The 26527-nt window shown below is 50.2% G+C and overlaps 2 protein-coding genes across 8 annotated transcripts; one reads left to right on the top strand and one right to left on the bottom strand.

The window, feature by feature from the left end:
- Positions 1-101: 101 nt before the first annotated feature.
- FAM210B (family with sequence similarity 210 member B) lies at positions 102-8747 on the top strand. Its single transcript, XM_024559304.3, has 3 exons — positions 102-353; positions 6193-6368; positions 6568-8747. The coding sequence occupies exons 1-3, from the start codon at positions 165-167 to the stop codon at positions 6782-6784; spliced, it is 582 nt and encodes a 193-aa protein (XP_024415072.3). The 5' UTR covers positions 102-164; the 3' UTR covers positions 6785-8747.
- Positions 8748-10543: 1796 nt separating this feature from the next.
- On the bottom strand, positions 10544-26518 carry AURKA (aurora kinase A). Of its 7 annotated transcripts, XM_045194774.3 has the most exons (10): positions 26404-26439; positions 24939-24992; positions 23598-23644; positions 21326-21605; positions 19875-19929; positions 18628-18819; positions 17604-17742; positions 13712-13860; positions 11356-11530; positions 10544-11213 (listed from the first exon to the last, which is right to left on the bottom strand). In XM_045194774.3, the coding sequence occupies exons 3-10, from the start codon at positions 23637-23639 to the stop codon at positions 11028-11030; spliced, it is 1218 nt and encodes a 405-aa protein (XP_045050709.2). In that variant the 5' UTR covers positions 23640-23644; positions 24939-24992; positions 26404-26439; the 3' UTR covers positions 10544-11027. The 7 variants fall into 7 exon arrangements, with proteins under 7 accessions (XP_045050709.2, XP_024415551.2, XP_071077833.1 ...); XM_024559783.3 differs by lacking the exon at positions 24939-24992 and having other exon boundaries at positions 26404-26518; XM_071221732.1 differs by lacking the exons at positions 24939-24992; positions 26404-26439 and adding an exon at positions 26497-26518.
- Between the last annotated feature and the right edge of the window lie 9 nt (positions 26519-26527).

Here is a 26527-nt window from a genome sequence, read left to right as displayed (position 1 = left end):
ACCCCGCGAGAGTTCTGGGCTTCCGCAGGGCCCGGGTATGTGGGCGGGGCCGGGGTCTGTGGGCGGGGCCTCGGAGGGCGGGCGCGGTCCGGCCCCGCCCTCCCTCGCTCTCACTTGCACCAGCTCCTGTGGGCCGAGCCAGCTGCGGCTCCTGGCTGCTCACTATGGCCCGCCTGCTGGTGCTGCTGGGCCCCGCGTGCAGGGTGGGCGCTCGGGTCATGCCTCGCGCCTCCTGGCTCCTGGGCGCCGCCGCCCCCTGCGCCCCGCCAACCCTCTTCCTGCCGCTGCTACGCCCCGGGCCAGACGCCCGGCTGCTGTCGTCCGCGGCCCGCGGGGACTGCGGCGGCCGCCAGGTAAGCCACCCCACCCCCATCCGCGTCCCCCAGTGCCCCGATCCCGGGTGCCAGAGCACCCCGATCCCCGGTCCACTTCTGCCAAAGAAGAGTTTTGCATGCGCAGCTGCCCGAGACTGAGCACCTCCAAGGTCCCCAGACCCCAAATCTCTACGAGCCAAGGAAGCAAACCTCCCATTTGACAGCGGGAGAAACTGAGGCTCTGGGAAGTAGTGATCTGCCCAAGGACACAGACTCCAGCGAGGGAGCCCCAAGTTGCCAAAGCGTCGGCAGTAGCCAGCAAATTTTAGGTGGGGCCTGCACATGGCATAATGTCCCCGCCTGGCCGTCCAGGTTGTTTGTTCCCTTTCGAACTCTCGTTAGAGCCTCCTCACGGGGCCAGGGAGCTCCAGTGCGCGTTGCTAACAGCTCCCAGCGCTCGCTGCCCCTCCCGTTTTATCTAACCAAAGGACAGACCTCTGGCACAACTTGTGCAGGAAACGCAGTGTTCCTTCTTGTCAGTTGCCTTCTCTGTCTAGGAAGCAAAAACTGGCTTCCATTCAGAATGTTAATACAGGCTTAACTTTCTAAAAAGTCTGTTACAGTGGTTTTTCCTTTAAGTGGGTCTCCTTAAAGAAAAAGGGTCTGATGAGAGACAGGACTAAGAAGCTGACTTGGGACACACGGAGCCTGGCCTCCCACCCCACCAGCGCCTCCCGCTTTGGACCCAGCCGTCCCTTTGCCATCAGACCCCAGCTCTCAGTAGTGGTGTGACCTCACCCCCAGTGCTGAAGGCCTCTGAGCCTTCCGAAGGCAAAAATAGCACACCCCCACAAGAGTTTAAGGCACAGTTCTCCGCACCACGCTTAGCTAGCTAGCCCTTCCTGAGCTGATGCTCGGTGGGGATTTGACCCTTGCCCTCACCATGCCTCCCGCACCAATGGAAACTTCCTTCCTTGCCTTCTGCTCCCCTCATCAGGCAGGCAGTAGATCTTGTCTCTAAATCCGGAGCCCAGTTTGGGGATCATCAGGGATCTGGCATCTCCACCCACGCCCAGCTGCTTCCTGGTAATTCCTGGTGGCTCAGCCCTCCTTCCAGAAAGACTTACTTCCCTGCCCACCAGTGCTGCCTGCGGTGGTCCCCGTCAGCCCCATGGCTGTGAATCTTCTCCTCATTCATTATCTGGAATGCTCTCCTGGCTTGTCTGTCCCAGCAGCCACATCAGCCTTGTCCCCAGTCCAGGCCCTGTCACTGGTGTGCACGTGTGCGTGCGTGGGCGAGCATGTGTTGTATGTAAACCATGGTGATGAGTGTGGTCTCAGACTCCCTGTGTTCCTGTCTCTACCTACTAGTTCTGCGGCCTTGATCAAATCCCCTCACTTCTGTGTCTCAGTTTCCTCGGCTGTAAAATGGGATATTAACTCACACATCATAGAATGTCAGTGGAAATCAAGGTACTGTACCTGGCACGTGGTACGCTCTGCCCCTCTGCCTCCCCTCGTTGGTGTTTCTCCACAGCACCTGTCATATCAGCAGCCCTGACAGTTTCCCTTTCTGTTTATTGTACCTCCCCTCCCGCTGGACCCCAGGCTGCCTGAGGGTGAGGATTTTGCTGCTTCAGTAGTTGCTGTACCTCCCACACTCAGAGCAGTGCCTGGTGCGGAGCAGACCCTCGTGAGTGAGTGAGGAACACAGCGCAGGTGTCAAGAGCAAAGGCCTGAGAACCAGACTCGGGGGGCCGGGATCCCAGCTTCCACCGGTGATCCCTGTGGGATCCTCAGAAAGTTATGCAACCTCTCTGAGCTTCCAGGAGCCTCTTCCATTAAGTGGGGATGACCACCCCCCGCAGCGCCTCTTTCGCAGGGCTGTGGCGAGGATTGTATGAATTAATATTTTCAAAGGACTCAGAACTGTTGCAAAGTAAACACAATGTAGTGTGTGTTCGTAATATTATTTATCAAATGAATGAAAACAAGCGTCACTCCTAACAATGTGAGCCACTCGTGGGCAAGATCTTTGGTTCATTCCTCAAACCTTCCTGTCCCTTCTAATACAGCCTTTCGTGCTTTTATAAATGTTGGAGGGGGCCTCTCACGTGTACACACGCACGCGCACGCACGCACAAGTATACGACAGCACTTCATCTGAGAACAGACACTGGGGATGTATAACAGCGATGCAGCCCGGGCAGGGCCTAACATCCAAGGCGGTGCTGCACGAAGAAATGAATGTCTGGAAGGTTTCCATTCCTTGCAAGTCACCCCTTCACAAATTCCCTTATTTTAGTTTCTTCCGTCTCCCCCAGGGTTAGAAAGAAGGCGGTATGGCTCACGATGCTTAAAGAGTTTTCCTTTCACCCAGCCAGATAGAAGGAAGAAAACCGTCCAAGTCAGATTCTAACTCAAGAAAGTTAAAAAGTAACCGTGGTGCTGCTAACAGGAAATTGTGCCTTGGGTCTGAATATTCCGTCCTTCCCACTGCCTTGCAACAGATGCTGGTTATTCCGTAGCTGGCAGCCTGGCTGCCTTTAATGTCTGTGGTTTGGCCAAAGGCCTTTCGCCAAACTCAAGGTTGTAAAGGAAAGGGCTCTCCTCACAGAGAGCCACACTCGGTCCTGGTGAGTGGACAGATGGGTATCGTTAGTCTGGTCGGGCTGAGCGTCCAGGGTTGGGGGTGGAAGGGGCTCCCCGCCGACACGAGCCGTTTGGCACTTGGAACTGCAGATTGTGGGTGGTTGGTCCTATCAGGGCCCACCGTCTGGCAGACCGCCCATCTGCAGTTGTTTACCAGAGGAGCAGCCATTCCGGCTGGTGGACAGTGGAGACAGTCAGGGGCTTTGGGGAAAAGGGAGTCACAGTGCTGGCCAGCCCAAAGGGGCTGTAGCTTTCCTTCTCTCCTCCAGAGTCTGGAGGCTCTGGAAGTGTCTGCCTTCAGGAATGGTTCGCTTACAGGACGTGATGGGGAATCTGATGATGAGCTCAGAGGCCACGTGGCCGAGTGGTGGCCAGCGTGGTGCCTAGCCCAGGTGCTGGGCTCCCCTCTGAGCCTCAGTGTCCTGTCTGTCCAAGAAAGAGTGACAGGGTGGCCACACAACAGGATCACAAGGACTGTTAGGAAATGAAGCCTTTAAACTGCTGAGCCCGGGGTCAGGCTCAGTGGAAGGGGCCCATCCTGAGGATGCTGGTGGTTTTCCTAAAACCTTCCCCCAAAATGCTGTGCTCGCCCTGACTAGTGTGGCTCGGTTGGTTGGAGCGTCCTACGGTTCTATTCCCGGTCAGGGCGCATGCCTAGGTTGTGGGTTCAGTCCCCGGTTGGGGTGCGTGCAAGAGACCTCCCATCGATGTTTCTCTCCCTCTCCCTCTCTCTAAAACCAATAAGCATGTCCTTGGTGTTAGAAATGCCTTGAGAGACAGAGGCGGGAGGGACCAGGTGATCTGATCCAAGTGCCTTTATTTGATGCTGCGCACACAGGCGGGCTGAGTCAGGACCGACAGTGCCCCAAGGGGACGGCAGGAATGGGGTCTTTAAAAGGAAAAACGCAGGGTTTGTGAGGGGAGAGGTTAGTCTCTCGCTCTTCTGGGTGGGTGCCCCAGGGTTCCAGGATGTGAGCCGGGACAGTGGGTGAGGTAAAGGGCCATTCCCAGGTGCAGGAGGGTCAGTCTGCCCACTGGCCATGGTGGCTGGCACCGGATGTCTGTTGTACGTGGTGGGAGAGGGTTTCGATTAGGCCACAGGCTATCAAGTGAGTCGGGAGAGCTGAGTCATGGGCAGTCCAGCAGGTTGGAAACTGGCTTGACCCCTTCACTCGGATGAGGATGAAAACAAAATGCTGTGCTTTACTGCTTGTCACAATTCTGTCTCTGGGGTTCCCTCACCCCATACTGGATTTCCCTAGCCTGCCCTCTTTTACAGTGTTCGTTTTAAGTCTGAGCACGCAGAAATCAAAGCTAGAGGCAGTGATGAAATACAGTTCACCCCCACCCGGCGGCCTTCACATCTAATTCCCAGGGACGGGAATAGCCTTTAATGAAACAAATTTCATTCCAAGGCAAAGCTTCTGGGTGTTTTGGGTTTTGTGGGGGGCAGGGGGGAGGGGTTGGTTTGGGGTTTTTTTTTTTCAGTTCCAACTGCAGTTTTGGAACAAAGGAGATGCTCTTTCAAATGGGAGGTAAAGGAAAGACTCTTTTACCTTATAAATCTGAGTTTTGTACAGACTCTTTCAGGGAGGAGGGGCAAAGGAATAGCTGTTGTGTGTGATTAAAAATTAAGGAAGACTCTAGGCAAACAGACCAGCAGCTTCTGGGCCACCTGGGGCCTTCCCCCGGAGGTCAGCCGCTTGGGGCCAGCTGGGAGGTCCCCTGTGGTCCTGGCTGGCACCCTTGTTGAATTGGGGCGGGTCGGGGGGGGGGGGTCCTCTGCTGTGTGCACTGCTGCCCTGGAGCATTTCGTTTTCATTCCAGCGGGTCCTGCCCCTACCTCGCAGGTATTCTGGGCTGTCTGTCACGCTCCGCCTTCTTGCCTTTCAAGTGTGACTCTAAAAATACAAGGAGGACGGCATCCTGGGCTTCTGCAAAGGCCATACCTAGAGCTGACCCAGATCCGACCTGCCGAGAAGAGCTCTGCGGTCTGTCTTCGGAGTTAAAGAAATCTCCTGACAAAAAAGGCACCCTCCCTATCAGGAAGGAGTGTGGGTCTTTGTCGTTGTCGTTTAATCCGGCGCTGCAGGTTTTTCTGTTTCTCCCACACATTCCAGACCCAACAGTCCTGAATAAATGCCCACACATGCCACGTCCCATGAGCTATTTCTGTACAAGTCCCAGCCAGTGTACGCGTGGCCCGGGAATCGGCCCTTCCTTTATCTGTGCAGACCCCGGGGGTGAATCTTGGTTCTGGAAGTAAATAGACTGTCGTTTCTGCTCCCTTATATTCAGCACCCACGGTGCTGGTTTTGTGGCATCTGGCGTGGTTGTGGTGGGCTCCTGCCATGGACTCGGACCACGTGTTCTCATTTTGTGACTTTGGGCCAGTGCTTCAGCCTTTCCAAGCCCATGTTGCTCCTCCCTGAAGTGGAAAGAGCAACAGTATCGACCTGCAGGCTGCCATGTGGATGCAGGCGGGCAGCGGATGGGCAGACGCCGGTGCATGCTGCCTGGCTTAGAGACAGTGCCCTGTGCAGTGTCAGTGTGGTCCCCAAGCACGTGAGCCCTAAGGTGTTAATTCCTCCTGCTACTGTAACCACTCACCTGGTGGCTTAAACCGACACACGTATTCCTTTCCAGTTCTGGAGGTCAGAAACTAAACCGCGTCTCCCGGGGTCCCAGCCAAGGTGTTGGCTGGGCTAGTTCCTCCTGGAAGCTCTAGGGCAGAATGAATCCATTTCCCATCCCTCCGGCTTCCAGAGGCTCCCGCATCCCTGGGCTCTGCCTCCAGGCCCTTTCCTCCTCCACTTCAGAGCCAACAGCGCAGCCGCCATCCTCACATCTGCTCCTCTGACCCTCCTGCCTCCCTCTCTCCACTTAGAAGGCCCCTGGTGATTCCAGGGGTCCCACTCAAGATCCTTCCACCTAATCACATCTGCAAAATCCTTTTGCCATGAAAGGTGACAGTTACAGGTTGTGCGGACTAGGACCTGGACATGTTTGGGGCCATCCTTCTGCCCACGATACCTGGGACCCAGCCTTTCATTGTACTTAGTGGCTAAGGGGGTACTAGCCTGGGCTCTCTAAGTAAAAAGAGAGGAGCTGAGTTCCCCCTGGGTGGGAAAGAGAGTAGAACACCACGTGAGTCTGAAAGCTGGTGACAACCGCCCTCATCTTGCTCCTGACCTAGAGGGTGTCCCCTTCTTTGGTTTATGCTCAGGACCCCAGCAAAACCACTACTACAACAGGCAGCGATGTGAGCAACGCACAGGAGAAAAAGCAAAGCAAGTCCCAGCAGCTGAAGAAGGTCTTTCGAGAATACGGAGCCGTCGGCGTGTCCCTGCACATTGGGATCTCATTGGTCTCCCTGGGCGTGTTCTACCTGCTGGTCTCAAGGTAAGACTATTCGTTTGGTACTGCCACAGAAGACTCCTGTGGGTAAGAACTTTCTGTCCCAGGACTTTTTCTTCATCGAGCTGCTGCCTGTATATTTTTCATGATGATGTAACTAACCCTCAGAGCCGAATCACTGTCTCTGTTCCCTCCTGGCTGTCACAGTGGTTTCTGGTTTTGTTTCTGCCTCTTTCCCCTCCAGTGGTGTGGACATGTCTGCCATCCTGCTCAAGCTTGGGCTCGAAGAGTCGCTGGTACAGTCGAAAATGGCCACGGGCACGGGCACCTTCGTGGTGGCCTACGCTATCCACAAGCTGTTCGCGCCAGTGAGGATCAGCGCGACCTTGGTGTCCGCGCCCCTGGTCGTCAGGTATTTCCGGAGAGTGGGGTTTTTTAAACCTCCGGCTGCGAAGCCTTGAGGAGCTAGTCCTTCAACGGTGGGCCTGCAAACCTGTTTCTGTTACTTTACACGTTTGGATTGGCTTTAGGGTTGTAGGGTTTTGGTGGTTTTGTTTCTCGGGGGTGGGGGGGGCGGCCAGGGCTACTTTCTGTTTTCTTGGGTGTCTTACTTTTGCCAGCAAAATTCAGGTGTTTGAATAATTGTTGGGGGTTTTTTTGCTTTATAAATTTTGTTATGCTTTAGAAATGTATCCTAGGGCTTGTGTACATGATCTAAAGTGTCAGCAACACATCACAAATGGGCTGTCATCATAAGCTGCTGTCAGCTTCCACAACGTTCCTCTGGAGGATTGTTGGAGAGGGTTCTTCTGCAAAAGCCCAGGGGTTCCTCTTAGTTCAAGTTCTTGAAGAGCAACAAAGGATTCATCAAGCTGAATTTAAAATTCCCCTTCGTGCAGTATTTGTTGTCAGGCTGCCTGCAGTTTAATGTGCAATATTCTGCAAAGCAGCTGCCAACGCTACAATTAATGAAGCAGAAGTGAAGACTGAACACTCTGTAATCAGGACCTACACGAGCATCAACACCTTCACGTTCATTGCCCGTGTCTGAGGGAAAGAACAAGTATGTCTGGTGTGTTTCCTTGGTCCCCAAGCCCCTTTGAATGGGGACATGATGGGGGCCTGCCTCAGGGGAGTTTTCTCAAATTTCTCAAATTTCAGGAAAGTAGCTCAGGGTCATTTTCTCCATTTGGGTAAAACGTGGAAACGTGCCCAATAGTAATGGCATCCCTCGTCCCCCGACACCCATGTCCGCAGAGGAACGTGGACACTGCGCATACGCAAAGCTGAGACAATCTTTGCCTAACCCTCTTCACCTCAAACTCCAGACGTGCCAGAGCTGTCGCAATGTTTACATGGTGTTGCTGCTTGTATTTTTCAGTTGAGTTCAAATTATGTGCAGTTAAAAAAAATTTTTTTGAATCACTCTCTGAAAAGGAAAGTTAGTAGCACTTGCTATAAATGGAAGACAACTGTGAAATAACAGCAGCCAGGAGGGAGGGAAGGACTTGCTTCTCCACTCCCTTCCTGTGGGGCGTGCGCCACTGCTGGGCTGTTCTCACACTGAGCGGGCTCCACGCTCCCAGAACCCTGTTTAACCAGTTCTGCCCTGCCGCTCTGCACAGGGTAGCTCCTTGTGTTCCACTTCCTGGCTCCCTTGTTTTTGTTTAAGTTTAATTACATTCGGGACAAACAAAACTGAAACTATAGACGAACTTCCCGATTTTCTGCTCTAGCGGCTGACAACCCCTAGTCAGCTGCTAGGGACCCGTGCCAGTCACTTAAGTTTCATAAAAATCATTATGGGACAAATTCCCCACTTGCAGTGTCTCCAGAGTGGATCCATGTATTCCCCCCCCCTTTTAAAGCAATTAGCTCATTGCTAAAAGGGGTTACCAACTTAAAGCTGGAACTGTCTTTCTGGGACCTAAGTTTGAGGACATCCACACAGCTGGGCGAGATGCCCGATGCCAGTACGAGGTCCTTCCTCCTGTGGACCAGCCCGGCATTTTCATCTTGGCTGGTCTTCCTTTCAACCATTGGCTTTGGGCCCCTGACCCCCTTCTACACCTGTCTCCCTGCCAAACAGATCCCTAAAATACCTATGCGGAAAAGCTGACAGGGACTCCTGCAGGCTTAAGGGCTTAAATCTTAAACTCTGACTCCGCTTGGAGTAATATGAGTGGATTGGACGGGCAAAAGCAATAAAACAAATCACCCCATCGAATAGCCATAGTATCTCTTCTACGCCGCGACTTCACTCAGCCCCTCTCCTACGGCCAGTGGCCAGGACAGCAGAGCTGGAGAGGGGGAGGAACTCAAGGAATCATTGTCAGTTAACCGGCAAGATGGGCAAACTGCTTGTATTTACACTGTTTTTATGCAACCTGGAATAAAATGGATGATCTATTTTAAAAATGTAAAGCCAGTGTTCACCTCCCATTTTTTTATCTGACAAAATGAGCAGCTTACATTCCATGAAACAAATAAACATCTTTGTGAGGTTTATGAAACTTGTTGCTCTTCGGGAAGGCCGTAACTGTTGACTACAAAGCAGCGCCGTGTGTGACTAGCTTACTGACGTTGTGCCCCTGCAATGAGCTGTGTTCCTTGTTGTGTGGGATTCCATTTGGGGAAGTGACAGAAGCTTCGCTACCATAGCCAGGGAAGTTAGTCAAGTCCTATCACCTGTAGCTGCCATGGATGCACTTGAACTGTCCTTCCTTTGGGAAGGTGGAAGCTGGGGCAGCTTCAAAACTGGGGCACCAAAGAAAGCCCCTGCGCCCCTAGCGGCTAACTGGACATTGCAGCTCCTCCCAGTTAGTTGTTTGCAAGTTGCCGTGACTACTTCAACTCTGCCACAAATGTGTGTTGCCCACTTCCTTATGTTTAGGACATTTCTGATAGTCTCTTGCATTGAATTGTCAGCCATGAAGGTATTTTTCTCTGCTAGTTCTCAGTCAGTCCAACACTTCCACCTTTTCCTTCGTCACTGTCAAGTCCACCATCTTTGGTTGCTGAGCAGATGAGGTTGGCAGCTAGAAACAGGTATGTAACTTTATACACCAGGAGGGATGCAGAACAAGAGCAAAACTGGCATCTCGTGGCATCTGCTCATTCCCAGGCCACAGGGAACAGGTGAAGGGCCACCCACGCACTCCAGACTGATGTCTATTTGTTTCATGTTTACACGCATGCTGTAGCTCTGGAATAATAGGAGTAAGCCCTCCAGGGAGCCAGGTGACCAAGGGGGCCCGGGGAAGAAGCTTCTACCACCTGTGTTGAAGGGGCTTCCACTTTTATAGGCCACAAGGAACACAGGTCATACCCAGATCCCTGGTTCGGGAAGGGATGAGGAATTCTGCCACAAGGTCATACAGCCACCGCTCCCCACTTCTGTGCCAGGTTCCCTGCTGTGCCCCATTAGCAGTAGCAACTTCCCACTGCACCAGCCTCCAACCTGCAAATCCTCCCTTGTCCTCCAAGCCTCAGATGCCACTTCGTCGGGAGACCTGTCCCAGCTCCTCATTACCCCAAGGTCAGTGGCCGTCCTCACAGACTGTATCCCCAGACTCTGCAGCGTGGGCTAGGGAGTGATGTAGGGGTGCCCGCAGGCCAGGCCAGCTCTAGGACCTCAGCCCCACGACCCCCACAGACCATCCTGCCGCCCCCACCAGGCCCAGGCGGAGGCCAGCACTGCTCAGAGGCTGCTGTGTGGACTCCTGGGATGCGCACTGCAACTGTCAAGGTAAAACAGGAAAGCTTCAGCCCTGGCTGGTGTGGCTCAGTGGATTGAGCGCCGGCCTGTGGACCTAAAGGGTTGCTGGTTCGATTCCCAGTCAGGGCACATGCCTGGGTTGTAGACCAGGTCCCCACTAGGGGGGGCCACAAGAGGCAATCACACAATGATGTCTCTCTCCCTTTCTCCTTCCCCTCTAAAAATACGTAGAATTTTTTTAAAAATGAGAGCTTCAAAGAATAACCAGTTTGTATATGTCTTAGTGTATTTACAAAAACAACATGTAAACCATCAACATTTTGTAAAAGCCCTGAACATGTAGAACTGGCTGAGACACACGTCTCATCCACGGCCTGAGCAAGTCCCACGACGGAGGCAGAGCACATGCTCCAGGGTACAGTCTCAGACAAGAGGTGAGTGGTTAAGGAGGGCTAGACAGCAGGTGTAACAGGGGTGACAGAGCTTTCCGGAAGGGACAAGGTCTATGCACATCTCTTTATTTTAATATTTAAAAGTCATATACTCATTCCGACAGCTTTCCCAGGTGTGGCCACCCAATAAATTACATGCACACTCAGGAACTTGGGAGGTTATTGCACAGCTGCTGCACTGACCGGGTCGGGACAAAGGGGCCACTCTGCCACCATCGGCTGCGGGTCGCCTGTGGCAAGGACACCTTCGTCCAAACAGGCTGCGGGGCGGCTGCCCTTGAACCTCGCCTCCTGATGATGAAACCAGTGGAGCTAGTGCAATTCTCGTGGCGACTTTCGCTTCAGTGGCACGTTTACTGAAGTGGAACTTTCTCAGTGGGGAGCATGACGTACTGCCTGCTCAGTAAAAGTAACGTATATTTATTTCCCATAGTGCTGCAGGTGGCGAGCCGGCAGTAGAGGCAGGTCAAGAGTTGTGTTTATGACCAACTACACAGCAGCCCTGGCTCACGGGGTCCTCCACCTGCAAGAGTCTTAAGATTGCTTGCCAGCTGATTCTTTGTTTCTTTGGCTACTCGGCGGTTTTGAGGATTTCGCAGTGATCCAGGGGTGCTCAAGTACTTCCTTCAGGGTCGGCCTTTGGCTGGGGTTATGCATCAACAGTCTTGAAATGAGGTCCCTGGCTCCCTCTGGTACAAAGTCAGGGAATGTGAATTCAACCTGGAGTACAGTAGTGACAGGCAGTCACAAAACGTGGTTTAGAGAGAACAATGTAAATATTCAGACCGTAGCCTAGAGGGAAGGCTGATAGGACAGAAAGGGTTCTAACACAAGTGACAGGCCCCTCCTGGCTGCGTCTTACCCGCGATATTCTTTTGTAGGTCTCCTGGTATGTGCTTGCCTCAAAGGGCGGTTTCCCAACCAAAAATTCATAGCAAAGAACTCCCAGGCTCCAGAGGTCCACCTTCTCATCGTGCATCCGGCCTTCGATCATCTCAGGGGGCAGGTAGTCCAGGGTGCCACACAGGGTGGTTCTCCTGGAAACGAGGGAGACCCGGGTTGACGCGCTTGCTTCTATGGCTGCAGCAGCTGCTAGCAGTCATGAACACCCTCACTGCCCCGGCTGAGTGCTGCTCCTAGGCCGGACCCTGGGCTATGACGTAGGTCCTGTGTAAATCTCCACTTCCCGGCAGGACACGGTCTGAGGGGGCTGTGCAACCAAGCTATACCCCAAATTGTCCAATCACTACCACGTAACAGCAGCCGTGCAAAGCTCTCTGTGAGTACAGTTTAGCGTCATATAGTTTTTACCAGGCAGATATGCTAAAAGGCTTCAGAGCCAGGTAACATTAAGACAAGAAACTGTCCCACTGCAAAAGCACTAGGTTTGGGGCTATAGGTACACGCTGCCTTCTAACATCATCGGTACTAGAGATACTAAAACTTGGGGGTGGCCTGTGAGGTATTCTCGCCAAAAATATCCTTCAAGCCCTTAGGCCCAATTTCCCGTTTTCAGCAAATGCAGAGGATGAAGGACAAAGCTAAGTGACATCACAGTCAGAAAAATCCATCTTAAACTGTGGGGCAACGGGTCTAAATTTAGACCGAAGAGACACAAATAGAATGTGTGGACCTTGGCTGGATTCTGATTTAAAAGAACGGTTATCCAAGTGTGTGGACAACTGGGAACACCTGAACATGGGCTCAGTGTTGGCTATTACCAAGGTTATCGCTTTTCTTGAGAGTGACAGTGGTTGGGGCCAGATGGGACAGTGTCCTTATTTCCAGGAGATGCACACTGAAGCGCTCCAAGGACGGGGAATCATGGTATCTGCAACTTATTTCTGAAGGTTCACCAAAAAGGCAGATGCAGCCCACGGGCAGCACGTCCACTGCTGAACGTGCAGTGGACCGCCCGCCTTTGGTGCCTCTATGAGTTTTTGAGCAAAGGCTGCAGATAAGCCAGGCGTGGCAGGCAAACGTGGGACAGAGACCAGGTAGGCTTCTGCTGCTTTCTACCAGTTCTTCGCCATCCAAGCTTATGCCGGGTCAGGCCCGCAACTGGCAGGCGCACAAGCGCTCACTCAGCCAGATGGCGACTGGGGATTAAGGCGCCAGCTCTGCACATATCCAGCCCTCTCGTCACCTCTGAGATGACGGAGACAGCACCCAGTGACCTGGCAGCTCTTCCGGTTTGCAACGTCTGGGAGACGGGGCGAAGTGACCGTCAACGTTTACATAAATGTCCTTTCCAGAGAAGGGTAGCTGTCTTTCCTACCATAGTGACAGCACTGCACAGTTAAGGTGCGGTTCTAACCCTGTGCTGTCACAAAGCCCACAATTCACTGACTGCCTCAGCAGGCGCAACAGCACCCGCCAGCAGCAGACAACCAGACTTTTTTAAAAGCAGATTCAACTCATTGCTGGAAACAATCCCACGTGGTCAGTGACAAAAACAAAGCTCACCCACCCCCTGGCAACTATTTAGCTATACGATCTTTTTCTCAACTAGCTTTAAGATTAAAAAAAAAAAACCAAACTAACTTTATTTTTTACAGTAATCTGGCTATAATTTAAGTCCTACCCCAAAGTGGACACACTCCTATCAGTAAATGGATGCTTTTAAATGCTCTACCTCACATGTGGTTTCAAAAGCTTATTTAAACACAAATTAAATTTAAAGCAGTGGACAGTATCTTAGCTCTTGGTTGCAAAGCTCACACAAGATTTAAATGTAGCTTTGGTGTTAGGAGGGGACAAGAAAGAACTGTTCTGGTGACAACAGCAGACCAAAGAGAATCTTTACCCACCACCCTGAAAGTTCCATCCAAAGGGCCAGTTTAGTTGCTGAAGTTCTGGCAGAACTGTGCTCTCCGCTCTGGGCCTTCGCAGGTGCTGCCGTGGAACTTGTCCCACCGGGCCTCACGCAGGGCGTCACGCCCCTCTGTAACCCTCCACCTCTCCTCTGCCTACACTAGTCACACCCTACCTGTCCCATTCAGCATGTCTAACACCAGGCCTAGGATGCAATAAACAGCCCAAGTGGTCGCAGAATAAAAACGTCCTTGACAGTATTTTACCACTGGGGCATAACTTACCCCGGAGCGTTCTGTCAGTAAACCTGCCCCGATACTGCACAGCCCTGCACTCGGGCGTTCGCGGTCTAGCTTGTGATCAGCCACTGGGGCTCGCAGAAACCCACCTCTACGGTTACGTACCTGGATGACGGGGCATGTACGGACCACCCAAAATCTGCAATCTTAAGTTCTCCAGTTGATCCAAGGAGCAGATTCTCTGGCTTAATGTCTCTGTGAATTACTCTCTTTGAATGGCAGTAAGACAGGGCATCTGCCAACTCTGTGATATACTATCAAAAAAAAAGTATTAAAAATCTGTGTTTTAGATTTTGTGACAATTTCAGACATCTCTTCTGAAAGAAAACCCAGCATAGATTTTTAACATGTTTTGTAGGTTTTAAAGCAAAAGCTAAAACCAAATTGATGACTCAAAAAAAAAAAAAAAAAATCAGTGGAGCCAAATTAGTGTTCAGCATGAAGTACAAGTTACTCAGTGTGAGGTTATTTATTTGCTGACACAGCAGGTATGATATTGAAAGACAAGAAAAACACTGATGGGCTGCAACTATACCCCACCTGACAATTAATGCGCCAGCAATTAAGACACTACTGAACAATCAGTACAAATTAGGGAGTCAGACATACACAATTTTTTAAAAACACAATTTCAAAAAAGTCTCTCAAGGACAGTCAATTCCCATTTTTAAAACCAAGCTCAACTGACAACAGAAGGAATTGTTTGAAGCTAAACATTTACACTAACAATATCAGAGGGGAAAAATATTCCTGAACAATAAAGAGAAACTGGAAGCAGGTATACCGGCACGTTAAAGTCCAGGTAAACTAATCATTAGCTTGAAAGTACACGAGCCAGCCGGTCCCTCAGTGAGTGTCCTTTCCATCGCGACTGGAGAGAGCCAGGCGAGCCCCGCATTTGCTTTACCACAGAGACGAGAACTGTTCTCCGTACAGTGCAAGAACACACTTAGCTCTGGCTAAAGTTCGAGAAGGCTGTTTCCAAAAGTAATTGCTAGACAGGACCGAACAGTATGCCACGCCAAAAAAGGTTTACTAAACAAATGGGCACAAACCAAATATGATTGCCAGAAAGGACGTTTTTCATTTTCTCAGCCAAAAGCCAGAGACCAAAATTTAGACCATAACAAACTGAAAGTGAAGAAGACAGAACACTCTTCTATGGCAGCAGAACGCCAGGAGGCGGCGAGTTTTCCTGCTCAGTTCAAGACAAGCAGCTCTGAGAAAGCTCTCTGGCACCACGTCCTCCCACCTCCCACAGCACACCGTGGGTCCAGGTAAAGCTCCTTACTATTTCTCTACAGTTAGTTTTATTTGAATTCATCAGAAAAGGAAAACGGGGGCGGGGGGGGGGGGGTGCGCGCACACATTCATGCTAAGTACCACGGAACCTTAAGAAGAACTAGCCTTTGATTTTCCTTCCAATACCTGTCTGCTCCCAGCACAGTGAACTCCATCTGGACTGAAGAAAACTGAGCAGCAGGAGCATTAACTGCCAACTAAATAACGAACTAATTTGGTGAGCTAACACTGTAAGAGCAAGTAAACAGACCTATTTCTACCCATAGAAGTCGTTCGAGATTAAAATGGCACATCCTTAGTGCCAAGACCAGACCAGAGTGCCACTCACCAACAGGGCTGCGATTTCAGGGCGTAACAGGAAAGCCGCCTGAATTTAATGCCACTTAAATCAAGGCCAGAAAGAAAATCAGTGTGCACAGTACCCAGAGATCTCCACCAAGGGATGGAACAAATCTAAGAAACCACCATTCGACACGCCCCTCGTCTGCCAAGTCAATAAAAAACAGCCCAAATTAAGACTCTTCAACTTCTTCAAACAAGTAATTTCATTCAAATAAAACAGAAGCACAACCCATGGGGGGAAGAAAACACGACCCCAAACAGAAACCTAACATCCTGGACTTTAAGATTTAAAACGTCTGCCCTGCCACAGCCCCAGATAAGGGAAGGGAAGGCAAGCCACAGACGGGAACACGCTTGTCACACACACACGTGGTAAAGAAGTTGTATCTAAAATGTACGAACAAGTAAAGCTCAACAATTAAGACGACCGAAGAAACAATTCAAAAATGAGCAAGCGATCTGAACCCACACCCCAGAGATGCTGGGGCGGCCAATAAGCACACGGAGGATTCTCAACATCTCATGTCATTAGAGAATTGCAAATTAAACAACGAGATACCATTATACACCCATTAGAATGGCTACAATCCAAAAAGTGACACCACCAATTGCTGGTGGGGATGAGGAACGACAGGGAGCCTCGTTCACTGGTGCGAGTACAAAGGTGGCGCAGCCACTTTAGAAGCCACCTGACCGGTGTCTTCCAGAGCTGAACGTACGCTGACTACACAAGCCCACAGTTAACCGCACCTCTAGGTATTTACCCAACAGATCTGAACACGTATGTAGCATAAAAACCCACAGGCAAACGTTGTTAGCTCTCTTCACAGTCACCAAACACCGGTCGCAACCAAGATGCCTTTCACAGGTGAAGGGGTCAACCACAGGACGTCCATACAATGAAACATTATTCATCAATAAAAAGAAATGGGCTGTATCAACCCCTGAAAAGACACAGATGAATCTCGAATGCGCGTGTACCAGTTGTTCCCCACAGGTGTGACCGGTTAACCATTCTGATACCACTATCCGTGCACACAAGCACCGAATAACCGTGTAACTGGGTGGCAGGTGGTGGAACCCAGGTTTCCCAATGTTGGAGGAGAGGTTACAGAATAGCAAGGTAATGGGCTCGTGCTTTGCTTAATACAGATACAGGTGGGTAAATGTGGGACTACTGGTAGATACATGCAAACACACAGATCAGTACGCACATGTTTGCTTTCTCTCTGTCAGCTGAGCGCCGAGAAGTAAAAACACCCGGTAGCAATGAGCACATCTAGCAGCCAGATCTTGGTTCCTAGTAATGTTTCCCATAACGGCACCAGGGCTCTCTGGAGGAATGGCGATTTTAGGGAGGGGCAGGACATAGGCAAGACAAGACTGGAGCATCTTGCAGTGTCAGGAAGCTAGAAATAAAAAGCCACCACCACACATCCACTGGGAAGGGGGGTGTCAAACAACACAGGGACCACGTGAGAGTGCTCCCAGTGGGCAAAACTGGAACTCCAGCAACAAAGTAAAACAGTGCTGGGCTGTAGCTCAAAGTGGAGAATATTGAGTCCGTATTGATTAAGTGACTGAGTAAGTACATAAGGAGAAGATCCAAAATGATTTAAGCAGGCACTCTGCCCTACCTGAGGTGGGACGTAACAACCCCGCTCCTTAAGGGCGGCTGTGCAGAATAACTTCCTCTGAAGCAGCACAGTGTGGGAGGGAGAGAGAGCAGCTCTCTACCGGGGGAAGGGTGACAACCACAACCTCGGCCAGGGAATCGAGGCCACTGCCCACCATGGCAAGGCAGTGCGTGCCCTTGACATGGGATGGGAATGCATATTATTACCTCTGTGATCTTCCTCTCAAAAGCCCCTTGACTCTAGTCTGATCATAGAGAAAACTAAAACCAAGGAAATCTGAATACAGAATGAACTCCCGTTAACAGTTATGCATCGACACTTGTTCATTAGTTATGACGAATGTACTAGACTAATGGAAGCTATTCATAGGAGATATTAAGTGTGTATTATCAGTAGAAGAAAACAGGTCTGTACTTCACAATTATTCTGTAAAACATTTTTCTTCAACAGATAATTGTTTTTAAAGGCAACTATTGGTATACATTCCCACAGAAAAACTGCTCTGAAAACAAACCAGCCCCAGCATTCTACCTGGTACCTGATTGTATCTATACATACTGTACAGTGATTGATCTTTCCCCTTCCAGCGTTCGGCCCTATTAAGCCACCACTGCAGAAAGAGCCCCCCAACTGCAGTTCGAGGTGCCCGCGTTCGGAGAAGGTGCGGAGCAGGTGCAGAGGGCTGGGACGGGTCTGGGGAGCAGACGAACACTCACCGTAGCAGTTCTCTGCTCATCGAACCTGGACAGCTTCTGAAGCTCTCTGTAGACAGCTCCCAGGGGCGCGTACTCTAGAATGAGGTAAACTCTGGTGGCATCGTGGAAATACCCATACAGCCGGAGGATATTCGGGTGCCTGCAACAAAGGATGCCCACCCTCACACCTGGCTTCAAAGCAGACCCACGACCACGGAACACGCGCTCAACACCAAACCAACCGTCACGTGAAACCAGTGCTGAAAGTTGGTTCTGCTCACAGGACCCCCACCCCCGGCCCCCAGCCTCAGAACCCGACACTACAGACCCACTCTAAGAAAAATACACATATCCACGTATCAGTTTACGTGCATCTCAAGCTCTTTGGTTTATCTAAGACCATGATTTCCTTCCTACAGGCCGTGTTTATTATGAGGGGGAAAGAGCTCAGCTCAATATTAATTGCCTTCAAATTAAAAGAAAGAGACACGGCATCCCCACAGTAGCTGGATACCAAATGCCATGGGACAGAACTTAAAATCGGTCTTCTAGAATGGCCCTCCGTGTGCGCTGCCGGGGACTCCGGGTGGCGGAGAGCACAGCCTGTCCACACCATCAGCCCGTCTCAACCCCAGCCGGTGGCTGCCAAGCCAGGAAACTGGCATGGCATAGGCCGACTTTCAGCAACTGGTTTGTTTGAAAAAACACTGAAAGAAAAAAAAAAATACCCACTGACCAAAGCCAACCTGCAGGCTCCCCATAACTTCTGCTCACAGCTCAGGCTAAGGCTAAGAGGTATCATTCCCCTCATGATGCACCAAAAGAAGAAAAAAAATCATTCATGTAAATCACTCCATTAACATAAACCTTCAAAATAGTTTTCAGGGCCACAGCAGGTTAAGTCTAGAAAAATCTTTGAAAAGTGACAAATTTCATCACTCTGCAGGACTATGAAGCAGGCCTCCTAAAAAGAAATTTATAATCATTTATCTTAATAACTTTAAGTTCTGCGCCGCACTCTTTGGAAGGTCACCTGAAGTCTCACCTGAGGTGGGACTGTATTTCTACTTCCCTTCTCAGCTGATGCTCGACTCCTGCTTTCTCCAGCTGAGCCTTGAATAAGACTTTCAGAGCCAGGATGAACTTGCTTTGCTTTTCTCTCGCCAAGTAAACATTTCCAAACTTTCCTTTCCCCAGAGGGCGACCGATTTCAAAATCTTCTAAAGCCCATTGCCTTCTAGGAAAAAATGTGATCATTTTAAAGATCAAGAACACAATCTTTTCTAACAATTAATTAGTAGACACACCCTACAAATAATTTTGTATTTATTGTATTCAGAACACACCCTCTGCCAGAACGAGCCAATGTCACCATTGATGAGTCGCCACAGATATTAAACACCCTGCTCCCCACCCGGCCAGCCACTGGCTCCGTGAGTGACGAGGAGAACTCGGGACTTCCAGTGCCGACACACTCAAGGGAGTGTCCGAAGGCACAGACCGACTACCGACACCGAAGACCACAAGGGCTAGGGTGCGTACATTTAAGGGGCGAAGGCCTCAGACTACCCGTGGGCCGCTGGCAAACCAACCACAGCCTCCTCTCCTCCAGCCCTGGAGGTGCCAACCCTCTTGGGGGTGAGACCCCCTCCTGTAGAGCAAGCGGGATGGATCCCACAGGCAGCTGGGGGAAGAACCATTAGAGTCCCAGAAAGTCTCTGCTAGGCAGCTAACGCAGAAAACGTGCAGGCCCATTCCCGGCTCCTCCGGCCACGTTCTATGGTCTAGTACTTCAGAGACTGACGGCAGGCCTTTAGGAAATACCTGGGCACACCCCGCAGCCCGGCTTTCTCACAAAAACACAATAATGCCATTAATACTGTCAAAGTTTTCATAGAATCATATAGTATGTTCACAAGGCTCTGCAACACGACCTCATTTTTAAACAAACTTGTGCTTCTGTATATGAACAGAAAAACATACAGAAACACATACAAACTGTACTGGGGGTAGACACTTCTTTTATTTTACACACTTCTGTAACAGACTCACATGAGCTTTAGTCTAAAGTTGAAGAAAAAAAACAAACTTAAGAGTCCCTAAGTAAACATCCATCGTTAAAATCCCTTCTCTGTTTTTTATACAGGTTAGAAAAAGGTTAGAAATTTATATTTTTAAAATGAAAATATAGAGTTCTTTATCTCTTAAAGAGTCCCCCAAATTAAATTTGTAATTAAATGATGTATTCTGATAGAATGACAGCACAGAACTTCAGAAATAAGAAATGCTTACTTTTTCGATTCTTCGTTTTTCAGTTTTGATGCCAGTTCCTTTTCAGAATTATTTCCTACACAGAATAATTTAAAAACCTGTTTTTAGAATAACTATACAGAGTAAGTTAAAAACCTGTGAGTACAAATGAATCACAGAATGGTCACCAAAGTATTAATGACACGTCCAGAATTATAGATCTGGGCCATTTCTAGTTCACGTTAGAGAAAAAAGACCACCGCGACCTGCCCGGCTGCCGCCCTGTGGCGCCTGCAGACTGTTCTAGAGTAAAGACGCACAGGTCGCACGCTAGGCCTGCCAATGACCTGAAGACTCGAGACTATGCAGATTCTCCTCAGAGCCCGGTTTCCAAATGGCGTTTCTATGGCAGGACTACGTCCTCCTGTCCCTGACAAGCTCCCACCTTGCCACCTCTTCCCCACCAGGTGGGCCAGCCCACTGTCCACATGCCACCTACGAACAGGACCAACAAAGTACAGCTGCACCTCAGCCGGCCACCGTCCCCCTAGCTGCATTCCTCGTGGGGGGAATATGGGGAACAGAAGCCACCAAGTTGGCAAAATGGGCGACAAACCAAGGGCAGACCAGGGCACTCCAGTCGCCGTTTCATCCGCCAGAGTCCACACAGGGCGGCTCCTCTTTTCTGGCGCCTCCGACCCTGACAGCAGCAGAGCAGTCCGCTCGGATATTCGGACGCAGGGCTCGCTGCCTCCCGTGAGACTACACCATCAACAGACCCACCGCGCCCGTGTGCGATTACTGCCCGTTCTCTGCAGCCCTTGCCTCCCCACGCCGGCTGTCTCGGAGTAAGTGAAGGCTTTGCGCCTAGCTCCTCCCTGTGAAAGGGAGTCAGCGACTCTGCCTACCTTCAGAGAGGTTGCAGGGACTGGGAGAGACAAGGCGGGTGAGGAAAGCTCTCCTCTCAGAGCCTACTGTGTGCAGAGGGTAAACGGTGACCACGAACACCCACCCTGCCCACCCAGTGCCGGCCTCGCCCGGCACCACTGCTCCAACTCAGCCCGCACGCCCACAGTGAGCTCTCACAAGGCGCGTCTGTCCTCTGTTCACAAACCTTTGAGCAGCTTCCCAGGGTGCAGGGACGAAGCCCACTGCTCACACAGTGCACCGTGACCTCGGCCTGCCTGACTCAGCCCGTCCTCCTCCCCCGGACTTCCCTCCAGGCTACTGAACCCCGGGACTTCTCGGTTCCTCAAAGGGACCATGAAGCTAGGAGCCGGGCCTGAATTCCTCGCACAGGCCTGCCCACAGGAGATACTGTGACTTCACCCTGACCTCACACTCTGTCCCCAGCCTCATATCGTGTATCATATACCGGAAGCATAAAAGCCAGGGCTCTACACAATGCAAAACAGAAGTCTATACACCTGGTTTCTTTTTCTTAAAGCAACTAGAAAGCTGACTATCCAATGAGTCTCCAAAAGCTGATTTACCGGGGGCAGCTGGCTGGGGCTGCTCAGTCTTCTGCGGATTATGCAGTGGCTTGGAGACGGGGCGAGGGGCACTGGGTGCCTGCGATTGCTTCTGCTTCAGGGTCTGAACCGGTCTGTGGCTGGAGACGAGCTTTTGTGCTTGCGGAGGAACTCGCTGGGAGGAATTTGAAGGACACAGCACCCGCTGCGCCTGGCCACTGTTTGCAGATACAGGGTGCTGCGAAGCGAACTGCTGAGGCACCGGGACACGCTTCGGGCCGTCAGCAGGCGGAACTGTAATCTGGGAGAGGAGAGAGAAGTAAAAGAAGCTTCAAGGTCTTCATAAACCAAAGCTGCATATTCAGAGAATCTGTTTTCTAGCTAACAAAATGAGGAACAGCACTGGTAACAGACGAAAGAGAAAGCTATGTTAATCGGCACTTCCAGAGGACACAGTCAGTATACCGCTGGAGGGACCACTTGAATGATACTTCCTGACCTCTCCCCACGTCCACCCTGAAAACCGTGCTCCCATAAACGAATGGTCATCAACTGAACTTGCATTTAAAGAGAAAAACACCTTCTAAGAATTCAATGACTCAGGAATTATCACTTAGCAAAAAGCTGCAATACAGAAACTTGGTATCAAAATCCCAATGGCACTAAAATTTGACAACACATGTTTAGGGGGAAAAAAAGGAAAAAATATGTCAAAATGTTCAATAGTGATTATCTTCAAGTGAAGAACTTTTAAAAAATAGTCTAAATTTTTTGTATTTGCCAGATTTTCAACAAAAAGCTCATTACTACTGATTATTTCCCAAGTACTACTTACAAAATGGATCTGAGTCAAAACAACTTTGGTAAAAAGAAAACAAACATAGGTTCTTCAAAAAGCTATTACAAAAATAGCCCTGGCTGGTGTGGCTCAGTGGATTGAATGCCGGCCTGTGAACCAAAGGGTCGCTGGTTTGATTCCCAGTCAGGGCACATGCCTGGGTTGCAGGCCAGGTCCCCAGCTGGGGGCGTGCAAGAAGCAAGCACACATTGATGTTTCTCTCCCTCTCTTTTTCTCTCCTTCCCCCTCTCTCTAAAGATAAATAAAATCTTTAAAAAATAAAAGTTTTTACCAAAATATATTATTTATGTGCCTGTAAAGAGAATATCACCAACTTAAAAAATAGTTAATTTGATTCTAAGACCCTGAGTTAATCAAACTAAAATGAGGAGGGGGAACACTTCCTCCAGCTTTATTGGGAGGAAATGTCCTAGTAAATAAGGAGGCGTTGCTGCAAAGGGAGGTCTCAGAGTCCATCACCAGCTCACTGGTCCAAGAGAGGGTTTGCAAGCTTAGAGCCAATCGCTTCTGAAATGAGCAGCGTCCACACAGAGTAGGCACTCAGGCAGTGACAAACATTTTAAATAGAACAACTTTTTAAAAATGATGTTTATCACTAAAATTGAGAATCAAATACAGTGACTCAGGCTGACCTTTTTCTAATTGCTCATTTGATACCTTCAGCCAGTAAAAGAAGGGTCAGTGTCCACTTACTTAAAGATAAAGACTTCTAAAAACAAGTCCTACCCCCGTCCAAAAGCCCAAGCAATGTGTATGCTTATGCTGCCTTCCTGGGGTTGCTGCTATCACTGGGGCTTCACTTGAGAGACGTGGCCAGCCCGCCCGGTGCCCCACAGACACGCACCAAACACTAAGAGCCGGGGTCTTTCCTGGTGAAGTCTCCCTGGACTCCAGCCTGCCAGAGTCAGAAATGAGTGCCCCTCCGTGGAAGTCCTCAGGTCCTACTGATGTACAGTGCAGCATGGAACTGGCTCACACACCTCCCCAGCACCGCTCAAAGTTCCTCACAGTCAAAGGCCATGTGCTCCCAGCCCCTGCATCTGACCCAGGACCTGGTTCCAAGTGGGGTCCCAGGAAACACTCCCTAACATGTGCTTGACGTTCCTCTGAACTTACCACTCCCCGAAGCAAGACCAGAACTAACTGTGGCAAAGATTAATTTCTGGCAAGCAAGGACAGGCCAAGTATTAGGCGTTTATTGTGAACATCATTATCCTGCCTACCATGGAACGACACAGACTTGAACAGCTCGGTGTAAGATGAAGTAGAACAAAAAAGACACAGTGAGAGAATCAACCAAGTGTTCCTGAATGCCCAGAAAAGTGATCTAAAAAGTTACAAATCTAAAGTGAAGGTGACAGCAATTCCAGATAGAAGATGGATCTCCATTTGAATTCAATAAACATGATTGAGATTACACATTATTCAGTTTACCTTAACCATCCCTGAAATGCAGTTCTCTTTAGACTTGTCCATGATGCCTGAAAAGAAAAGAAAGAGCCTTTAATTTCTGCAGCCCCACCTGCTTCACAGCACTGCTCTGCTAGCTCAGGGTCACAGCCCCAGCAGCACACAGAACTTTCCACATCTTCTCTGCCGGAAAGGAGCTATAAGGGAGCACTGTTCTCTCAAGTGACAATGTTCAGGTATGGGCCTTCTCTCCCGAAGACCAACCTCTCCGCTGGGGCATTCACTGCAACCCATGCCCACCCCTGGTGCTCCAACTCCAGTCCTGAACTGATTCCTCCCCCTGCTCCAGCATGTCCTCTCCAATGGATCACTTCCATCACTGTTCCAGCCTGCTTCCATCCCTGCTGCCTTAAAAAAAAAAAAGTCCTCTTTATACCGTAACTGACCTCAAGCCAGACCACATCACTCACCTCCCCTTTCAACGGCAAAGCTCTGGAACAGTGGTCCTCACTGGTCACCTCTACTACCCTCACCCTCCCTTGAGCCCGCACCCAGTAGTCCACCTCCTTGGTGACCCCTGGTGTCCCAATCCACAAGTCATTTCTCTTCCTCCACCCTCCTGGGGTGTTAGGCAGCAGACAAGCTCAATCACTTGCTTTCTACTCCTTTCCTCACTTAGACTCAGGCCTCCAAAATCTCAGAGTGGGGACCCTGACAACCTCTGACCTCATCTCCTCTTGTCTGTTGCACACCAGCCATAGAGGGCTCCATTCTTTCCTCAAGAGCCCCCTGCCACAGGACCTTGGTACTTCCTGTCGCCTCCACCCTGTAAAGCTCTTCCCCCAAACTGTGGCTTGCTCCTTCATTTCATTCAGCCTCTGGCCAGACATTCCAGTTTCAGACCATCTCTCCTTTATTTTTCTTCATAGCCCTTACTTAAATATCTTACATAACGCTACTTGTACTTTTTTACTGTCTGCTTTCCAAGACTCAACTCAAGATAGCCAGTTACCAGCTCAGAATCTTTAAAAAAAAAAAAAAAAAACCAAGTTCCATGAGAACAAGGGCATAGTCCCATTTTGTTCAGGTCTCCTCCAGAACATGCCTGGGCCATACTTTGCACGCCAACATTTGGGGAATAAATTAATCCATTAACAAAGCTATCATAAAAATAGTTTGTAACACTCAGTAAGTCCATTCTGGGAGTCAAGCAAACCTATCAAGTAAGTAGAACACCAACAAGAAAGCAGAGACCCTTCTGTCATTTTCTTCCCCGTGTGCTCTCTGAATTCCAGGCTCCAAAGAGAAAGCACTCTCCACCCCCAAGCTTTCACAGTTATTTCATGAATATGCAAATCACCCCACCTTGAACATAGGGCCACAGCTGAAGGGCCTCAAGTCCTCACATCAAACAGTGAGCTGGTGTAATCAGTAGACAAAAAGAGATGGAAACAAATGCTTCTGTTATGCAAACGTTAATGTCTCACTAGCTCTACCGCTTTCTCCCCTTTCACTACTAACTATAAGCAGCAGACTAACGAGATCACATAGGCCAAATGACAGTCTTCAGAAACTACAGGCATTTGCTCCAACTTCATACACTTTGCTTCCCAGGAATGTTAATAGTAAGCACAATGGAGTAAGATTCTGATCCAGAAATTCTGGAGAAAGGCCCAGGAAGACTGCTTCTCAGGTGATTCTGGTCTACAGCAGGGTTCAGGAGTCACATGACCAGATGACCTTCATAAGACCCCTGAGGTTCAAACCAGGAACCTTGCTACTCTAAACAGGAAAACTGTTAGATCTAACAGCACTGTGAGTTTACACTTTTCCTTCTTTCACGGAACCTACTAATTAATATCTACACAAAAAACGAAGGGTGGAGAGAAAACGAAATGAGTACGTTACTGAAGACAGTTTAATTCAATCAAGGAAAGTTAAGGAGGGGGAGACATTAGAAGTCAAGGGCAGAACAGGGACGGTTAGAAAGAGAGACTTCCAGGCCCAGCCCCAGAGATAACAAGTCAGATGCTGCATTTTAACAACATCCCTACAAGACTAGTATGCGCTGGGCTACATCACTAGCTCTCAATGAAACATCAGAATCACCTGGAGAGCTGTATGAAACTAGACACCTGAGTCCTATGCCCAAGCGCTTCTGATTCATTAAGGTGGGTCTCCGTGTTTAACAAACACCCCCTAGAATCCGATATGGGGCGTCTAAGATTCCAGAAGCAGTAGCCCAGGAAGGCCTCTTCCGAGAAGTAACCATTGACTCATCCACTCATCCATCTAGCGAGGACAACGGCCTTCTCTGGCTGTTCTGTCCCCCGGTAAACCACACGCATCACTGCTTTATTACTTTTGTAACGCTCATCACCACTGGAAGTTATCTTGCTAGTTCGTCGTCCGCCTCCCCACCCCCACTAGACTGTAAACGCCAGGATAGCAAACACCTTCTGTACGTTTTCTCACCCAGGTGCTCACTGAATAGGACATACCAGCCCATCCACTCCAGGGGGTTAATAAACACCAGGAGGCAGGGCGCCTCGGTACACAGGAGTAGCTGAGAAGAAGAGTGCTTGGAAAGCTAGGGCGGGGGGAGAGGGGGCAGAGAAGGGAGGGGAGACACAGAAAGAAGAGAGGACAGATAAAGGAGGGGGCACAGGCAGAGGACGGAGGGGGATGCGGGGCCAACGAAGGCCTTCTCAATCCAACTCTTCCCTCGCAAGCCCGGCGGCCCCACCGCCCGCTTTCCTCCCACCTGTCTCGCCGGCCGCCCTCGCCCTCTCGCCCCACGGAGCTGCCCCAAGGCCTAGGAACCTGCTACCTCCAGCCTCGGACCCAAGACCGCCGCGTCCTTCGGAAAGCCGAGCCGTTAGGATTCAAAGAATTAATTTAAATAGGAGTTACTCTTTCTAACCGTCAAGCTGATTGGCCTGGGCTAGAGAGGT

This window comes from Desmodus rotundus, chromosome 6 (assembly GCF_022682495.2).
Source record: "Desmodus rotundus isolate HL8 chromosome 6, HLdesRot8A.1, whole genome shotgun sequence".
In the NCBI taxonomy this organism is placed as follows: Eukaryota; Metazoa; Chordata; class Mammalia; order Chiroptera; family Phyllostomidae; genus Desmodus; species Desmodus rotundus.
The sequence above is the reverse complement of the archived record's forward strand: the minus strand, read 5'-3'. Positions and strand labels throughout refer to the sequence as shown.